General features: G+C 46.1%; 1 protein-coding gene across 1 annotated transcript in view; it reads right to left on the bottom strand.

The window, feature by feature from the left end:
• LOC148508124 (uncharacterized) overlaps positions 1-17973 on the bottom strand; it is a 100233-nt gene that overhangs the window by 22252 nt on the left and 60008 nt on the right. Inside the window, exons 7-10 of the mRNA XM_088445076.1 lie at positions 5326-5439; positions 4382-4573; positions 2710-2788; positions 2497-2594 (exon numbers count right to left, since the gene is read on the bottom strand). Coding sequence (XP_088301202.1) covers positions 2497-2594; positions 2710-2788; positions 4382-4573; positions 5326-5439 — 483 coding nt within the window. The remainder of the gene's footprint in view (positions 1-2496; positions 2595-2709; positions 2789-4381; positions 4574-5325; positions 5440-17973) is intronic.

Genomic DNA, 17973 nt, shown 5'->3' with positions numbered 1-17973 from the left:
CCAGCGCCCTAATCTACATTTTGTGTATATCTATGTGGAATGGCGCCCTGAGCTGGTGGGAGGGGCTGCAGGGAAAGCGCCTTCTCCGTTATGCTGACATTAACCGGGTCCCCTGGCTATTATTGTGCCCTGCGCCAGTGCTTGTAATGCCCTGGTGGTCTAGTTGAGTCCGGTGTCCACATCAGCGCCTCCGGTCTGTCTCAGGCCGGAGGCAAGACTGTGCATTAGACGCGGGTCCCCGCAAGCGTGGATCCACCCTACCTGTCCCCTTGAGTTCCGGCTGCAGTCTGGGGTCCGGGGAGCCTTGCGAACTAGGGCCCTCATTCAGAGCCGCTCGCTATTTGCGGTCGTTCGTTCAAAAACAAGGGGTGGCTATTCAAATGAACCGTTCGCTCATTGCGGTCTGTTCACGCCTCTAAGTCTGAACGAGCGAGCAAAACTTGCGGTTGTAATTTTGAAAAATACGCCCCCTTGCCGCTCGCACCATACGTCATGTGCGCTATTAGATTAATCGAGTACATCGAATAGCGTATGAACTGCTCGCTATTCTTGTGGTTGGTTTTTTCAACCGCTATTTTGCGAGCAGTTCTGAGTAAAAAAAAAACAAGTGACGTGGTCAATGACGCTGCTGTATTAATTATGCACTCCCTTAAACCGCCCGTTTTGACCTTTAAGCACGCCTGCGTTCTAATTCCACTCCCCGTTTTCAAGCACCTTCCCCTGTTACCACCCACATACGCCTCCTCCTGTCACTCAAAATAGCAGGCCTTCACTATATAGCGAACAAATGATTTTCAGCCGCACTGACTGGATCGCGCATGCGTATTACAATCCGTACGCATGCGCAGATGTGCGAACATCGGTCAGAACGAACGAGCGGCCGCTTACGAGCGGCTCTGAATCAGGGCCTAGGTCCCCCTCAGAGCCCCGCTAGGAGTACCTAGCCAAGGCTAGTGTCTCGGCGCCGTGAAGGGGTGATGGAGCAGCAGTGCAGACGTCCAAAGGACTGTCTTGCGCTGCTGCTCAGTAGTAAAATAAAAAATTAAAGTAAAGTATAAAAATAAGCTTGGGCTGCCTCACTATTAAAACGATAATCCAGCTCCTGCCGGACATCAATGAAATTGAGTTGCCCTCATGCTGCGGGTGGGGTATAGGGGGGGAAGGACCGATGCATCCTGGGATTAAAATGCTTTGCTGTTTGTGTTCGGTCCTCCAAGTCCCACCTACACCCCATTGTCTCCCTGTGGAGCCCTATGGACCCTGAAGAAAATACAGTTCAATCGCACACATACATCAGAGATAGAAAACTGCTACACTAATACAACAACACCAGAAGATGTGGTAAGATGTGCAGTAACACTATAATCTGGCCCTGGGTGAGGTATAGGAGGGTAGACCCAACTCTCTCTCCGCAGACAAGGAGCTGCAACAGTGTCCTAAGGGGAGAAGGCCCTAGGCAGGGGCTGCCAGTGTGGGAGCACGTCAATGGGAGGGGGTGTAGAGAACAGGAAGCAGCCTCCTCCCTCTGGGCCAACCACCAAGAATATCAGCCATTGGTACAACAGCATCCCATTATCATCATGTGTCCCTGGTGATTTGGTGAGGGAGTGGAGGGCCAGGCCCTCACTGGGCCACCCCTCTCCAGTGGGCTGACACCAAGAAGGGACCTGTGTCGCTGCAGTGATGGCTTCCCATGGACCACAGGAAGCCCTTTACCTGATCCCCGATGGCTTTGGTCACGGCTTCAGCATACTGTCTGGTCCGGAGTCTGCATGGGCAGAGCAGCTGTCTGTGGAGTAAGTGTAACGGGCAGCTGGCGGCAGCGATGTTCAGCAGCAGCTCTACAGCCAGCCCAGTAACAAAAAAAAAATAAGAAAATAAAAGAAAATCTCCAGCTGTCCCCAAAATTAGCACCAGCTATAGCCCAGGGTCTCTCCAGTGTCCCCCATGGCTGAGAGAGAAATATTGTCAGCTTCATTCTTACACTGCAATTTAGATCTCAATTTTGGACACATCCTTCCCAAATCTAATCCCTCTGCACATTAGATATCTGCCCCCCTACAGTGCAGCATGGTTTTACCAATGTGCAAAGTTACTTGTTCTTATTGCATTACTCCCACCTGGGAATCAAACACATAGGGCGGTATTCGTTATAGCGCACCCGATCTCTCAACAAAAGTGATGAAAGATTGTGGGGTGCTATTCAATTGTTGGCGATTTTCATGCTGATCGCGCCCATTGTGGTCGGGTTTAGCTGCGTAAAACTCTACCCCCAACCAAAGTGCTGGGCGCCCAAACAGGTCACTTTTCTCCCATTTTAACTCACACCCCCTGGGAGGTGCGAGCTGACATGGTGCGCCGGCAGCTGATCGCGTCCGTCAGGAGCATCAATTGAATAGCTCCGGTTCAGAGAGTAGGGGGGGGGGGTGAGCGAAACGATACCGCCCACAGTGACAGTCACTGTGGTATATTGGTGAGACCCTAAATCCCATCTACCTGATCCTCCTGTGGGGTCCTGTGATTCTCCTCTGTACAATCCTGTGAATAATGAGGATGGGGGCATCTCTCTGGGGTATCTCTGTTACTTGGTCCATCTGTGGGAGACACATAGTGACTGAGTACATTGTATTTATGTGATTATCCAGTGATGTGTGTATATAGGTGGCCCCACCATAGCTGCTCTCCACTGTACTGTAAGTCTCCTCTTACCCAGTGATGTGAGGGGCCGGTTATTCTCCATCATCACGTCCTTGTACAGACCCTTGTGTTCCTCTATATACTCCCCCTCCTGCATGGAGAGATAGACAGTGACATCCTTATGCTGGGTACACACTACACGCATGTCATCTAATCCGGCCGGCTCGGACGACATATCGGGCACATTGTCTAGTGTATACCCACGTCGTTAGGGACATCGCCTGTCGGACCTGCATGCAGCTCCGATGGGCTACATCGTTAACGAGCCCCTGCCGTCGCTGCCAGCATCGGTGAGTGTTTATGCACTTGCCGATGCCGGCACCCCGTCTGGTTCCGTTGCTTACGAGGTCGGTACACTCTAGATCAGGCATGTCAAACTCAAAATACCGACCGGGCCGAATATTCGAGGTCTAAGAGAGTATGTGGGCTGTAACAAAAAAAAAAGAAAAAAAGTCTCATTTGCAATTTTGAAAGGTTTATTATTAATAAAAACCAATGCAATGCCCCCTGTAGTACTGCCCCTTATGCAATTCCACCCTGTATTAAAGCCCCTTTTGCAATGCCCCCTGAATTTGTGCCATTATGCAATGCCCCTTATGCAGTGCCCCAGTAATGCCCCTTATTTTGTGCCCCCAGTAATGTCCCTAGTAGTGCCCCTTATGCAGTGCCCCCAGTAATGTCCCTTATGCAGAGCCCCCAGTAATGTCCTTAGTAGTGCCCCTTATGCAGAGCCCCAGGTAATGCCCCTTATGTTGTGCCCCCAGTAATGCCCCTTATGCAGAGCCCCCAGTAATGCCCCTAGAAGTGCACCTTATGCAGTGCCCCCAGTTATGCCCTTAGTAGTGCCCCTTATGCTGTGCCCCCAGTAATGCCCCTTATGCTGTGCCCCCAGTAATGCCCCTTATGCTGTGCCCCCTCCCAGTATAGAAAAGGCCCCACTCACTTGTCAGTACTTACCTTTCTTCATGCCAGCTGCTGGGCACCGCTCCAGTCCACGCCGTCCTGCGTAGACGCTGCCACTGACTGGATCTAATTAGATCCAGAGCGGCAGGCGCAGGCTCCACTCGTCTCGGGCGAAACGGGTGACGTCATGCGCTGCATCACTGGGAACTCTGGCCTCTGAAGCGATCAGAGGCTTCTCATCGCTTCAGAGACCACTGTTGCCAGCCTGTAAAGTAAACACTGATCGTGGCAGGGGTGTGAATGAGAGCCCACACTCTGGGGCCGCAGAAAATGTTTATGCGGGCCACATGTTTGACATGCCTGGTCTAGACACCCTATAAGAACCATACACACACAATAATATAATCATCACCCAGGCACAGCCCCTGGTGTCACTGTATAATGTCCCATTCCCAGCAGTCACCTCTCCAGTCATCACCCAGACACATCCCCTGGTGTTACTGTATAATGTCCCATTCCCAGCAGTCACCTCTCCAGTCATCACCCAGACACATCCCCTGGTGTTACTGTATAATGTCCCAGCAGTCACCTCTCCAGTCATCACCCAGACACATCCCCTGGTGTTACTGTATAATGTCCCATTCCCAGCAGTCACCTCTCCAGTCATCACCCAGACACATCCCCTGGTGTTACTGTATAATGTCCCATTCCCAGCAGTCACCTCTCCAGTCATCACCCAGACACATCCCCTGGTGTTACTGTATAATGTCCCAGCAGTCACCTCTCCAGTCAGCAGCTGAATGATCTTGTTGGTTAGGTCCAGGATCTTCTGGTCATCGTGTCTCTCATGTATCACTGAGTGAGGTGGAGGCACCGTGATGAGACTCTGGGTCCTGCTCGATCCTCCTGACACACAGGGACAGTTACTGGGTGTCTGACACTCACCGGATGTCTTCTTCACTACTTTGTAATCCTGTGTAATGAGGGAAACATCAATGAAAAGGTAAATTAAACTCCACAGAAATGGGGCCGTTTATTCAGGTGTTCATTTTGCATGATATACAAGACGACTCTATATTACAAAAACAATCTCCCATATACAGGAATATGTAGAGTAGATAGTATCTCTCCTGCAGCTCCGACATCTTTGTTTCAATTGTCAGAAAGAAAACATACTACAAGCAATGTAATAAATCCCAACTGCAGGTACTACTGATACCAATATCTAAGACAGGCTCCCTGCTGCTCAGTTATTACTATAGATAGTGACGTCACTGTGACACTCCCAGATCCTCTCACCTCCCCAGTCATGTCCCTGTATTATTACTATAGATAGTGACGTCACTGTGACACTCCCAGATCCCCTCACCTCCCCAGTCATGTCCCTGTATTATTACTATAGATAGTGACGTCACTGTGACACTCCCAGATCCCCTCACCTCCCCAGTCATGTCCCTGTATTATTACTATAGATATAAGTGATGTCAGTGTGACACCCCCAGATCCTCTCACCTCCCCAGTCATGTCCCTGTATTATTACTATAGATATAAGTGATGTCAGTGTGACACTCCCAGATCCCCTCACCTCCCCAGTCATGTCCCTGTATTATTACTATAGATATAAGTGATGTCAGTGTGACACCCCCAGATCCCCTCACCTCCCCAGTCATGTCCCTGTATTATTACTATAAGTGATATCACTGTGACACTCTCAGACTCCCTCACCTCCCCAGTCAGTAGATAGATGATCTCCAGGGTGAGATTGAGTATACTCTCAGTTATGTGACTTCTGTCCTTTTCCATGATTTGTACAGGACGTGTCTCACAATCACTTGATGTCTAAAAATAAATGTCTCTGGATCCACACCGAGTAATTGACTAGGAATAAACATAATCATTAAAATAATTTATATAACATCGCATTTTACACATGTAACATATTCAAAGATGTGACCATTCCTATTAGTACAGGGAACCAAAGCCTGAGTATTAATCAGCCAACATACTGGTATCTAACAGTATATAGCAAGTTGCAGCATGTCACGCTGTGCTAGGGAGACCACTACAGGGAAATATATATTTCACCTACATTGGATCACTTCTTTTATTATATATTGCAATTATTGGCCACCACTGTCACTTTTATCGCATACATCAGGTAGGGTCTGGCATAGATATCATCTCTATAGTAATGGAAGGACAGCTGTATTATGCTCTGATAAACAATCCTCCTCCAATTAAGTACGTAAAAAAAAAAATATATATATATATATATATATATATATTAGGGATGTGCAGGCTCGGATAGGTTCGAGTTTGCACGTGGAGTTCGGATTTTTCCCTCCAAAAAAACGGAACTCAGAACGAGGCAAAACGTCATCTTACATGGACGAACATCATCATTCCTGGTCTTTTGTCCAGGAATGATGATGTTCGTCCATGTAAGATGACGTTTTGCCTCGTTCTGAGTTCCGTTTTTTTGGAGGGAAAAATCCGAACTCCACGTGCAAACTCGAACCTATCCGAGCCTGCACATCCCTAATATATATATATATACACACACACACACACACACACACACACACACACAGGGTGTGCATAAGTGTGGAAACACCCTTGTAAAACGGAAATTAGTAAGAAAATACGAATCCAGTGTCAACACATATGATATGGGAGTGGGGGAACTCTTTTTAGGGTATGTCACAAGTATGGCGGCCATCTTGAAGTTGGCCATTTTTAATGCACCTCTAATTTTTTTTCAATGGGAAAGTAGTCATGTGACATATCAAACAGATGCAGAATTTCATAAGAAAAACATAGGTGGTCTTCGTTTTAACGTATCCTTATTAATTCTCGAGTTGTCATTGAGTTTTCTTGTGCAGGTACAGATGGTACATCTAGCCTCATTGCGCGTTAAACAGTCCTTCTAGTCGCGCCATGCCGTGGTGTGACTCGGTAGCGCGGAGCGTCTTTTCGTGCAACTTTTTACCTTGCATATAATTTAGATAGCACAAGCAGCTTCTGCTGATTAAAATGATATGCAGCATGCCTATATTCTGTGTGCTACTGTGGTGTATCTGCACGCGAAAAGCTACGTTACAGTGTCAGCGGCCGTAACACTGTAACGTAGCGCTTCGCATGCAGATACACCCGCAGTAGCACGAAGAAAAAAGACAATCGTGCCACACATAATGCTGGCGCTCCGTGTGACTAGGTATCTGCATGCTAAACACTATGTTACAGTATTACAGCCACTGACACTAACGTAGCATTTCGCATGCAGATACACCCGCAGTAGCACACAGAACATAGACTTGCTGCATATCATTTTAATCAGCAGAAGCTGCTTGTGCTATCTATTCACATCGCTGTGCAAATAAGATGCATTTGAAGGTAACAAGTCGCATCAAAAGACGCCCTGCACTACCAAGTCACACGGAGCTCCCGCTTTATGTGTGGCGCGACTTGTAGCGCACGGAGGATTGATGTATGTGGTCACATCTGAGGTGACATTAAAGACAATGGCACTAACAGAACATGTTGAGATTATCTAAGGAACGAAGCACACGTGCTATTGCAAATTATTTCAACCGTCACCCAAATAGGCCCCCCCCCAGTACTCACAGTGCAGTTTCCAAACTCCTTGCCAAATTTAAAGAAAGGATAAGCAAAACAGGATTTAAACAGACTTGGACAATCTGTAACTCCGCAGGTGTAGTGGAATCTTAAGTCACAGCTTGACCTGCCATGCTATAAGACACAGTTGCCCTTACACTGCTCTCAGATGTAGGTCTCATAACCCTGCCGGCCATGTGTATGTAGCACAGGGTGGGGGATAATCAGTGACACTCTGAGGATCTGCGTTACACCACTGTCTGTCTCTAAGAGAGTCTCTATAGCTTAGTATAACAGGACACCCTCAGTTCAGGGAGTGCAGCCCTTTGTTACATGGCTTGTCTGTGTCTTTCTCACACATCTTTCCCCAGCTCTGTCCAGTGTTCTCCCCAGGCTGTTTTTTGCGGGTGCACCACCCGGCACTTTGGGAGCCTACAAGTGGGGACAGTATCTGGGAGCTGTATAAAAAGGACCAGGTCCTACAGACTTTGCAGCTCTTTCATAATCAGACGACTGGGCCTCTAAGAAGAAGAGGAGAATTAATATATAAAATGTTATTTCAAGTTTAAATCATTATAAGGTCAGGGTTTTAAACATTTTATTATTGTGAAGGCCCCCACCCGGCTACTTCTTGATGCCATCTGGAAGGAAAAATTTTCTGGGGAGAACACTGCTGTCTATATTTCATCATAGAGAGACGTTATTTTACCTCTAGTGTCTGTTATCCGTTTCACTGACAGATCATTATAAAGTTACCATTTCTTTCAGTGACTGTTCAGCAACAGCGGCCTCCAGAATTGTAACAGGACACCATGGTACTGCACCAGTATGATACTAACAAGAAACCAGTCTGCTGCACCTGCATTATAACAACGTGGACATCGTAATGTCACAAGGCACCACAGTCTGCTCAAATGAATAATAGCAATAACAACAACAGGACAGCACAAGGCTGCTCCCTCTGAATAATTATATCTATAGTTATAAACACAGAACATTACAGGCTGCTCCTTCTGTATAATATAACAGGACACCAGAGACTGCTCCCCCTGTACAATAACATGACACCACAAGACTGCTCCCCCTGTATAATAATAATACAACACAGGCTGCTCCCCAGCATAATAATAACAGGACACCACAAGCTGTTCTCCCTGTACAATACTAATAACATGACACCACAAGACTGCTCCCCCTGTATAATAATAATAATACAACACAGGCTGCTCCCCAGCATAATAATAACAGGACACCACAGGCTGTTCTCCCTGTATAATACTAATAACAGGACACCACAGGCTGCTCCCCCTGTATAATAATACTAACAGAATACCACAGGCTGCTCCCCCTGTATAATAATACTAACAGGATACCACAGGCTGCTCCCCCTGTATAATAATACTAACAGGATACCACAGGCTGCTCCCCCTGTATAATAACAGGACACCACAGGCTGTTCCCCCTGTAAAATACTAATAACAGGACACCACAGGCTGCTCCCCCTGTATACTAATAACAGGACACCGCAGGCTGCTCCTCCTGTATAATAATAATAATAACAGGACATCACATTCTGCTCCCCCTGTGTAATAAGTGACACCATTACCGGCAGCCAGACACAATGCAGTCTCCTGTGTGATAATCTCTCCGCGCATCAGTGACCGGGAAGCTGAGAGTGAGAAGAAACTCCCGGTGCTGGGAACTAGCAATAAGTGATGCAGAATCCGGAGCGCCCAGGCCGGAGGTCGCTGTGCAATAACTCAGGAGGAGACACTGGAGAATGGTGATCATTGGATGGAAGATAAAAGTGGTCACATGATCTGAGAAGATAACGTCATAAGGTATAATTACTGAGGGGGATCTGTCCGTAATTGAAATCTATAGATAGAGATATAGCTCAGTAATCAGGGTTTTAAAGATACCGGGCGGCCATTTTCGTGTAGACTGTCTGCAATAGATCTGATATCCGGCGTTAGGGTGAATCCATGGGTCGGAAGTGACGTAACCAGGAGACTGGATATATTGTTGGGTTGTGTCTGTGTCTGGTTATTATTATATGTATATATTATATGTTACAGTCTCCATAAGCTTTATGCTATGTACAGTCCCTTATTTCCCTACATCTATAAACATCCTGTATTTCTACATCTAGATCCATCATGTATCCCTACATCTATATACATCCTCCTATATCCCTACATCTATATACAGCCTCCTATATCCCTACATCTGTATACATCCTATATCCTTACATCAATATATATCCTCCCGTATACCTACATCTATGTACAGACTCCTATATCCCTACATTTGTATACATCCTATATCCTTACATCTATATACATCCTCCTTTATCCCTACATCTATGTACAGACTCCTGTATCCTTAAATCTATATCCCTACATCTATACACTGCCTCTTATATCCCTACTTCTATATACAGCCTCCTACATAGTTACATCTTTATACAGCTTCCTGTATCCCTACATCTATATACATCCTCCTGTATCCCTACATCTATATACATCCTCTTATATCCCTACTTTATACAGCCTCCTGTATCCCTACTTCTATATACAGCCTCCTATTTCCCTAAATCTACATACAGCCTCCTATATCCCTACATTTGTATACATCCTATATCCTTACATCTATATACAGCTTCCTATATCCCTACATATATATTCATCCTCCTGTTTCCCTAAATCTGTGTACAGACTCCTGTATCCCTAAATCTATATCCCTACATCTATACACTGCCTCATATATCCCTACTTCTTTATACAGCCTCCTACATAGCTACATCTTTATACAGCTTCCTGTATCCCTACATCTATATATATCCTTACATCTATATACAGCCTCCTATATCCCTACATTTATAAACTGCCTCCCATATATCTACTGCCTCCTATACCCCTACATATACATATATATATATATATAATTTCATCTATATACATCTTCCTACCTCTGAATACAGCCACATGTATCCATACATAAATGTACAGCCACCTGTATTCCTACATCTATATTCAGCCTCCTATATTACCACATCTATATACATCCTCCTATATAGCTACATCTTTATCCCTACATCTATATACTGCCTCCTGTATTACCACATCTATATACAGCCTCCTATATAGCTACATCTTTATCCCTACATCTATATACTGCCTCCTGTATTCCCACATCTACAGTCAGGTGCATAAATATTGGGACATTGACAGAATTTTCATATTTTGGCCTCTATTCACCACCACAATGGCTTTGAAATGAAAAAACAAGATGTGCTTTAACTGCAGACTTTCAGATTTAATTTGAGGGTAATTACATCCAAATCAGGTGAACGGTGTAGGAATTACAACGGTTTCTATATGTGTCTCCCACTTTTTAAGGGGCCAAAAGTAATGGGACTATCAACTCAAAAGCTATTTCATGGACAGTTCTGGAACAACATCCTATGGACAGATGAGACAAACATCAACTTGTACCAGAGTGATGGGAAGAGAAGAGTATGGAGAAGGAAAGGAACTGCTCATGATCCAAAATATTACCACCACCATGCTTCACTGATGAGGTGGTAGTGTCATGGCGTGGGCATGTATGGCTGCCAATGGAACTGGTTCCCTTGTATTTATTGATGATGTGACTGCTGACAAAAGCAGCAGAATGAATTCTGAAGTGTTTCAGGCAATATTATATACTCATATTCAGTCAAATGCTTCAGAACTCATTGGACGGCGCTTCACAGTGCAGATGGACAATGACCCGAAGCATACTGCAAAAGCAACCAAAGAGTTTTTTAAGGCTAAAAAGTGGTCTGTTATGCAATGGCCAAGTCAATCCCCTGACCTGAATCCGATTGAGCATGCATTTCACTAGATGAAGACAAAACTGAAGGGAAAATGCCCCAAGAACAAGCAGGAACTGAAGACAATTGCAGTAGAGGCCTGGCAGAGCATCACCAGGGTTGAAACCCAGCGTCTGGTGATGTCTATGCGTTCCAGACTTCAGGCTGTAATTGCCTGCAAAGGATTTGCAACAAAGTATTAAAAAGTGAAAGTTAGATTTAGGATTGTTTAGTTTGTCCCATTACTTTTGGCCCCTTAAAAAGTGGGAGGCACATATAGAAACCGTTGTAATTCCTACACCGTTCACCTGATTTGGATGCAATTATCCTCAAATTAAATCTGAAAGTCTGCAGTTAAAGCACATCTTGTTTGTTTCATTTCAAAGCAATTGTGGTGGTGAATAGAGGCCAAAATATTAAAATTCTGTCAATGTCCCAATATTTATGCACCTGACTGTATATATATATATATATATATATATAAATATATATATATATATATATATTAGGGGTGTGCATCGGCCACTTTTCGTGTTTTGGTTTTGGATCTGGATCTTTCTTCGTGTTTTGGATCTGGATTGGTTTTGCCAAAACCACCCTTCCGTGTTTTGGGTTCTGGGTTTTGGATCTGTATTTTTTTTTTAAAAGGCATAAAAACAGCTAAAATCACAGAATGTGTTGATTTTTCTGCTCCTATGCTATTACTAACCTCAATAACCTTAATTTCCACTAATTTCCAGTCTATTCTGAACACCTCACAATAGTGTTTTTATGTCCAAAAGGTTGCACCGAGGTAGCTGGATGACTGTGCTAAGCGACACGAGTGGGCGGCACAAACACGTGACCCATCTAGGAGTGATACTGCAGTGGCAGACAGGATGGCAGTTTGAAAAACTAGGCCCCAAACTGTACATAATGCAAAGAAAAAAAAGAGGTGCAAGATGGAATTGTCCTTGGGCACTCCCACCCACCCTTATGTTGTATAAACAGGACATGCACACTTTAACAAAGCAAATCATTTCAGCGCCAGGGTCTGCCACAAAACTGTGGCTGAAATGATTGGTTTGTTTGGGCCCCCACAAAACAAGCTGGCAATTAATCTGTCCCTGCACAAACTGGCTCTACGGAGGCAAGATCTCGTCCTCATCCACCGATTCCTCACCCTCTTCAGTGTTGTGTACATCCTCATCCTCACAGAGTATTAACTCGTCCCCACTGGAATCCACCACCACAGGTCCCTCTGTACCTTCTGGAGGCTGGTCTCCCTGGAAGAGTTGATAATTCATTTTTATGAACATCATCTTCTCCACATTTTGTGGAAGCAACCTCCTACGCCTTTCGCTGACAAGGTTCCCGGCTGCACTAAACACTCTATCGGAGTACACACTGGAGGGGGGCAACTCAGGTAAAATAGAGCCAGTTTGTACAGGGGCCTCCAAATTGCCTCTTTTTCCTGCCAGTACAGGTATGGACTGTCTGACATGCCTACTTGGATGCTGTCACCGATGTAATCCTCCACCATTCTGTCAATGGTGACAGTATCATATGTAGTGACAGTAGACATGTCAGAAATTGTTGCCAGGTTCTTCAGTCCGGACCAGATGTCCAAACTTGGTCCTGCCTGCCCTGCATCACCGCCAGCGGGTTGCTTAGGATAGCTAAGTTTTTTCCTGGCAGCCCCAGTTGCGGGAGAAAATGAAGAAGGAGCTGTTGACGTGTCACGTTCCGCTTCAGCTGACAGTGTGTTCACCAGCAGGTCTTTGCACCTCTGCAGGCTTGTGTCGGCCGGAAAGAGAGACACCACATAGGCTTTAAACCTAGGATCGAGCACGGTGGCCAAAATGTAGTGGTCTGATTTCAACAGATTGACCACCCTGGAATCCTGGCAAAGCGAATGAAGGGCTTCATCCACAAGTCCCACATGCCGAGTGGAATCGCTCCGTCTTAGCTCCTCCTTCACTTTCTCCAGCTGCTTCTGCAAAAGCCTGATGAGGGGAATGACCTGACTCAAGCTGGCAGTGTCTGAACTGACTTCACGTGTGGCAAGTTCGAAGGGCTGGAGAACCTTGCACAACACGGAAATCATTCTCCACTGCGCTTGAGTCAGGTGCATACCCCCTCCTTTGCCTATGTCATAGGTGGATGTATAGGCTTGTATGGCCTTTTGCTGCTCCTCCATCCTCTGAAGCATATAGAGGGTTGAGTTCCACCGCATCACAACCTCTTGCTTCAGGTGATGGCGGGGCAGGTTCAAGAGTGTTTGCTGGTGCTCCAGTCTTCGGCACGCAGTCGCTGAATGGCGAAAGTGGCCAGAAATTTTTCGGGCCACCCAAAGCGTCTCCTGCACGCCCCTGTCGCTTTTCAGAAAATTCTGCACCACCAAGTTTATTGTGTGAGCAAAACATGGGACGTGCTGGAATTTGCCCAGATGTAATGCCCACACAATATTGGTGGCGTTGTCAGATATCACAAATCCCCAGGAGAGTCTAAGTGGGGTAAGCCACTGGGCGATGATTTCCCTCAGTTTCTCTAAGAGGTTGTCGGCGGTGTGCCTCTTACTGAAACCGGTGATACACAGCGTAGCCTGCCTTGGAACGAGCTGGCGTTTCTGAGATGCTGCTACTGGTGACGCTGCTGCTGTTGCTGCGTAAGGTGATACATCTACCCAGTGGGCTGTCACAGTCATATAGTCCTTAGTCTGCCCTGTTCCACTTGTCCACATGTCCGTGGTTAAGTGGACATTGGGTACAACGGCATTTTTCAGGACACTTTTTCTGACGTTTCTGTACAGTCTCGATATCGCCTGCCTAGTGAAGTGGAATCTAGACGGGATTTGGAACCGGGGACACACTACCTCCATCAATTGTCTAAATCCCACTGCACTAATGGCGGATACCGGACGCACGTCTAACACCAACATAGCAGTGAAGGCCTCAGTTATACGTTTTGCTTCAGGATGACTGCTGTCGTACTTCATCCTCCTCGCTAAGGACTGTTGGATGGTCAATTGTTTAGTAAAAGTAGTGGTGTTCCTACTTCCTCTCTGGGATGATGAACGACTCCCAGCAGCAGCAACAGCGGCAGCAGGAGGCGTAGCAATGCAGGATCCTCCGGAGGAATCCCGGATAGGAGAGTCAGTCATGCCAGTGACATGGCCTGCAGGACTACTTCCGATCCTAAGGAGGAAATTGACGAGGAGGGAATTGACGGTGTGGTTTGCAGGCGCTTGGATACAACAGGACAACGGGATTTAGGTGTCCCTGGACTGCTTACGGTCTTAGCCAAAGTTTCTGAACTTGACAGTAACTTTTTATGAACGCGCTGCAGGTGCCGTATAAGGGAGGATGTTCCTAGGTGGTTAACGTCCCTACCCCTACTTATTTCACCTTTACATATGGTACATATGGCAAGACAGTTGTCCGGATTTGGATAGAAATATTGCCAGACCAAAGAGGTGGAATGTTTGGTCTTCTGCCCAGGCATGACCGTGATGGGCTTTTTCATCCCACGGACAACAACTGTCTCCCCCGGAGCCTGATTTAAACAAACCACATCACCATCAGAATCCTCCTCGCCAACTTCCTCAGCGCCAGCTACACCAGTATCCTTATTCTGTTGTACTTCAACAGTGACATCTTCAATTTGCATATCAGCAAGTGGACTGTGGGTGCTCCTTTCAGCACTTGCAGGGGGCGTGCAAATGGTGGAAATAGCCACCTCTTCCCGTCCAGTGCTGGGAAGGTCAGGCATCGCAACCACCACCACACTTGGACTCTCCTTGGGGATTTGTGATATCTTCTTAGAACGCACAGTTCTTCGCTGTGCTTTTGCCAGCTTAACTCTTTTGATTTTTTTAGTGGGAGGAGGGCTTCCATCGTCATGTGAAGCTGAACCACTAGTCATGAACATAGGGAAAGACCTTAGCCATTCCTTGCCACTCCGTGTCGTAAATGGCATATTGGCAAGTTTACGTTTCTCTTCAGATGATTTAAATGTTTTTTTCAAGGTCATTTTCCTGAACTTTGCCATTTGGGATTGTATGTGCCCTCTACTATGACATTGGGCATCTGCCTTGGCAGACGATGTTGATGGCATGTTATCGTCTATGTCATGACTAGTGGCAGCAGCTTCAGCACTAGGAGGCAGTGGTTCTTGATCTTTCTCTATTTTATTTTTATCTGAGAAAGTTTGGTCCTCCATTTATGTTATATTGATTTGCTATATACGTGCGGCTAAGGCGCACACAAACACAGAAAATATTTTTTTATTTTTGCTGGAGAGTAGTGCACTTTGTGGGTTACACCACCCTTTCAGAAATGAGCCAGCCGGCTCTTTACTTATGGGACACAGGCGCACGCTTGGCACTGCTCCTTTGTTGATGCACGTGTGGCTACTGCGCACACAATTCACAAACACAGAAAATATTTTTTTATTTGGTTTGGAGTGTACTTTAGGGGTTTGGAGTGTACTTTAGGGGTGACCCTTTAATGGTCAAGCCAGCCGGCCCTTTACTTATGACACAGGCGGAAGCTTGGCACTACTTTGTTGATGCACGTGCGGCTACTGCGCACACAATTCACAAACACAGAAAATATTTTTTTATTTGGTTTGGACTGGAGTGTACTTTGGGGGTTACAGCACCCTTTAACGGTCAAGCCAGCCGGCCCTTTACTTATGACACAGGCGCACGCTTGGCACTACTTTGTTGATGTACGTGCGGCTACTGCGCACACAATTCACAAGCAGAAATTTTTTTTTTATTTGGTTTGGAGTGTACTTTGGGGGTTACAGCACCCTTTAACGGTCAAGCCATCCGGCCCTTTACTTATGACACAGGCGCACGCTTGGCACTACTTTGTTGATGCACGTGCAGCTACTGCGAACACAATTCACAAACACAGAAAATATTTTTTTATTTGGTTTGGACTGGAGTGTACTTTGGGGGTTACAGCACCCTTTAATGGTCAAGCCAGCCGGCCCTTTACTTATGACACAGGCGCACGCTTGGCACTACTTTGTTGATGCACATGCGGCTACTGCGCACACAATTCACAAACACAGAAAATATTTTTTTATTTGCTTTGGAGTGTACTTTGGGGGTTACAGCACCCTATAACGGTCAAGCCAGCCGGCCCTTTACTTATGACACAGGCGCACGCTTGGCACTACTTTGTTAATGCACGTGCGGCTACTGCGCACACAATTCACAAACACAGAAAATATTTTTTTATTTGGTTTGGAGTGTACTTTGGGGGTTATAGCACCCTTTAACGGTCAAGCCAGCCGGCCCTTTACTTATGACACAGGCGCACGCTTGGCACTACTTTGTTGATGAACGTGCGGCTACTGCGCACACAATTCACAAACACAGAAAACATTTTTTTAATTTGGTTTGGAGTGTACTTTGGGGGTTACAGTACCCTTTAACGGTCAAGCCAGCCGGCCCTTTACTTATGACACAGGCGCACGCTTGGCACTACTTTGTTGATGTACGTGCGGCTACTGCGCACACAATTCACAAACACAGAAAACATTTTTTTTATTTGGTTTGGAGTGTACTTTGGGGGTTACAGCACCCTTTAACGGTCAAGCCAGCCGGCCCTTTACTTATGACACAGGCACACGCTTGGCACTACTTTGTTGATGCACGTGCGGCTACTGCGTACACAATTCACAAACACAGAAAATATTTTTTTATTTGGTTTGGAGTGTACTTTGGGGGTTACAGCACACTTTAACGGTCAAGCCAGCCGGCCCTTTACTTATGACACAGGCGCACGCTTGGCACTACTTTGTTAATGCACGTGCGGCTACTGCGCACACAATTCACAAACACAGAAAATATTTTTTTATTTGGTTTGGAGTGTACTTTGGGGGTTACAGCACCCTTTAACGGTCAAGCCAGCCGGCCCTTTACTTATGACACAGGCGCACGCTTGGCACTACTTTGTTGATGCACGTGCGGCTACTGCGCACACAATTCACAAACACAGAAAATAATTTTTTATTTGGTTTGTAGTGTACTTTGGGGTTTACAGCACCCTTTAACGGTCAAGCCAGCCGGCCCTTTACTTATGACACAGGCGCACGCTTGGCATTACTTTGTTGATGCACGTGCGGCTACTGCGCACACAATTCACAAACACAGAAAAAATATTTTTTTTTTTAGCACTTGGGGGGAGCACCCCTGACGGACAGAGCACCCCTTGGACAACACTACAGTACCCCTTTAGGACTGGGACACTGCACAGGAGTTTGGAGTGGACACAGCCCCTATGGACAACTGACTGCACAACACAGTCCAGCCAGCCCCTATGGACTTTGAAGTAGTGGACATAGCCCCTATTAACAACAGCAGCACAGCACAACACAGCCAGCCCCTATGGACTTTGAAGTAGTGGACACAGCCCCTATGGACAACAGCAGCACAGCACAACACTACTCTGCACTACACTACACTACACAGCCCAGCCAGCCCTAACTTCCACCCTCCCTCTTCACTGTCCACAGCCGAGTGAGAAAATGGCGCTGACGCAGGTACCTTATATAGGATCCAAAACCCGCGAGATCCAGAAGGCGGGATGATGACGTTTTGCCTCGATTTCAGATCCGAGTCAGGCGGGAAAAGTCGAGCCTGACTTGGATCAGCGTCGGATCGGGGGGCTCGGGGGGGTTCGGATTTCAGAAATCCGAACCCGCTCACCCCTAATATATATATATATATATATATATATATATATATATATATAAACAGAAAACTCAGCACTCACCATTGTTAAATCACTCACAATAGTATATAAATAAATAATGGGGGTTTGGTTCATGGATTGATCAATGCATTTAAGCCTGCAGCCCTCATCACGGGACCCCATTTCTCTGCAGGTCCTACACTATATATCATA

Source organism: Taudactylus pleione, unplaced genomic scaffold (assembly GCF_031769625.1).
Source record: "Taudactylus pleione unplaced genomic scaffold, aTauple2 ptg000377l, whole genome shotgun sequence".
NCBI classification, from domain to species: Eukaryota; Metazoa; Chordata; class Amphibia; order Anura; family Myobatrachidae; genus Taudactylus; species Taudactylus pleione.
Note: the sequence above shows the minus strand (reverse complement) of the source record. Positions and strands in the feature narration are given on the sequence as shown.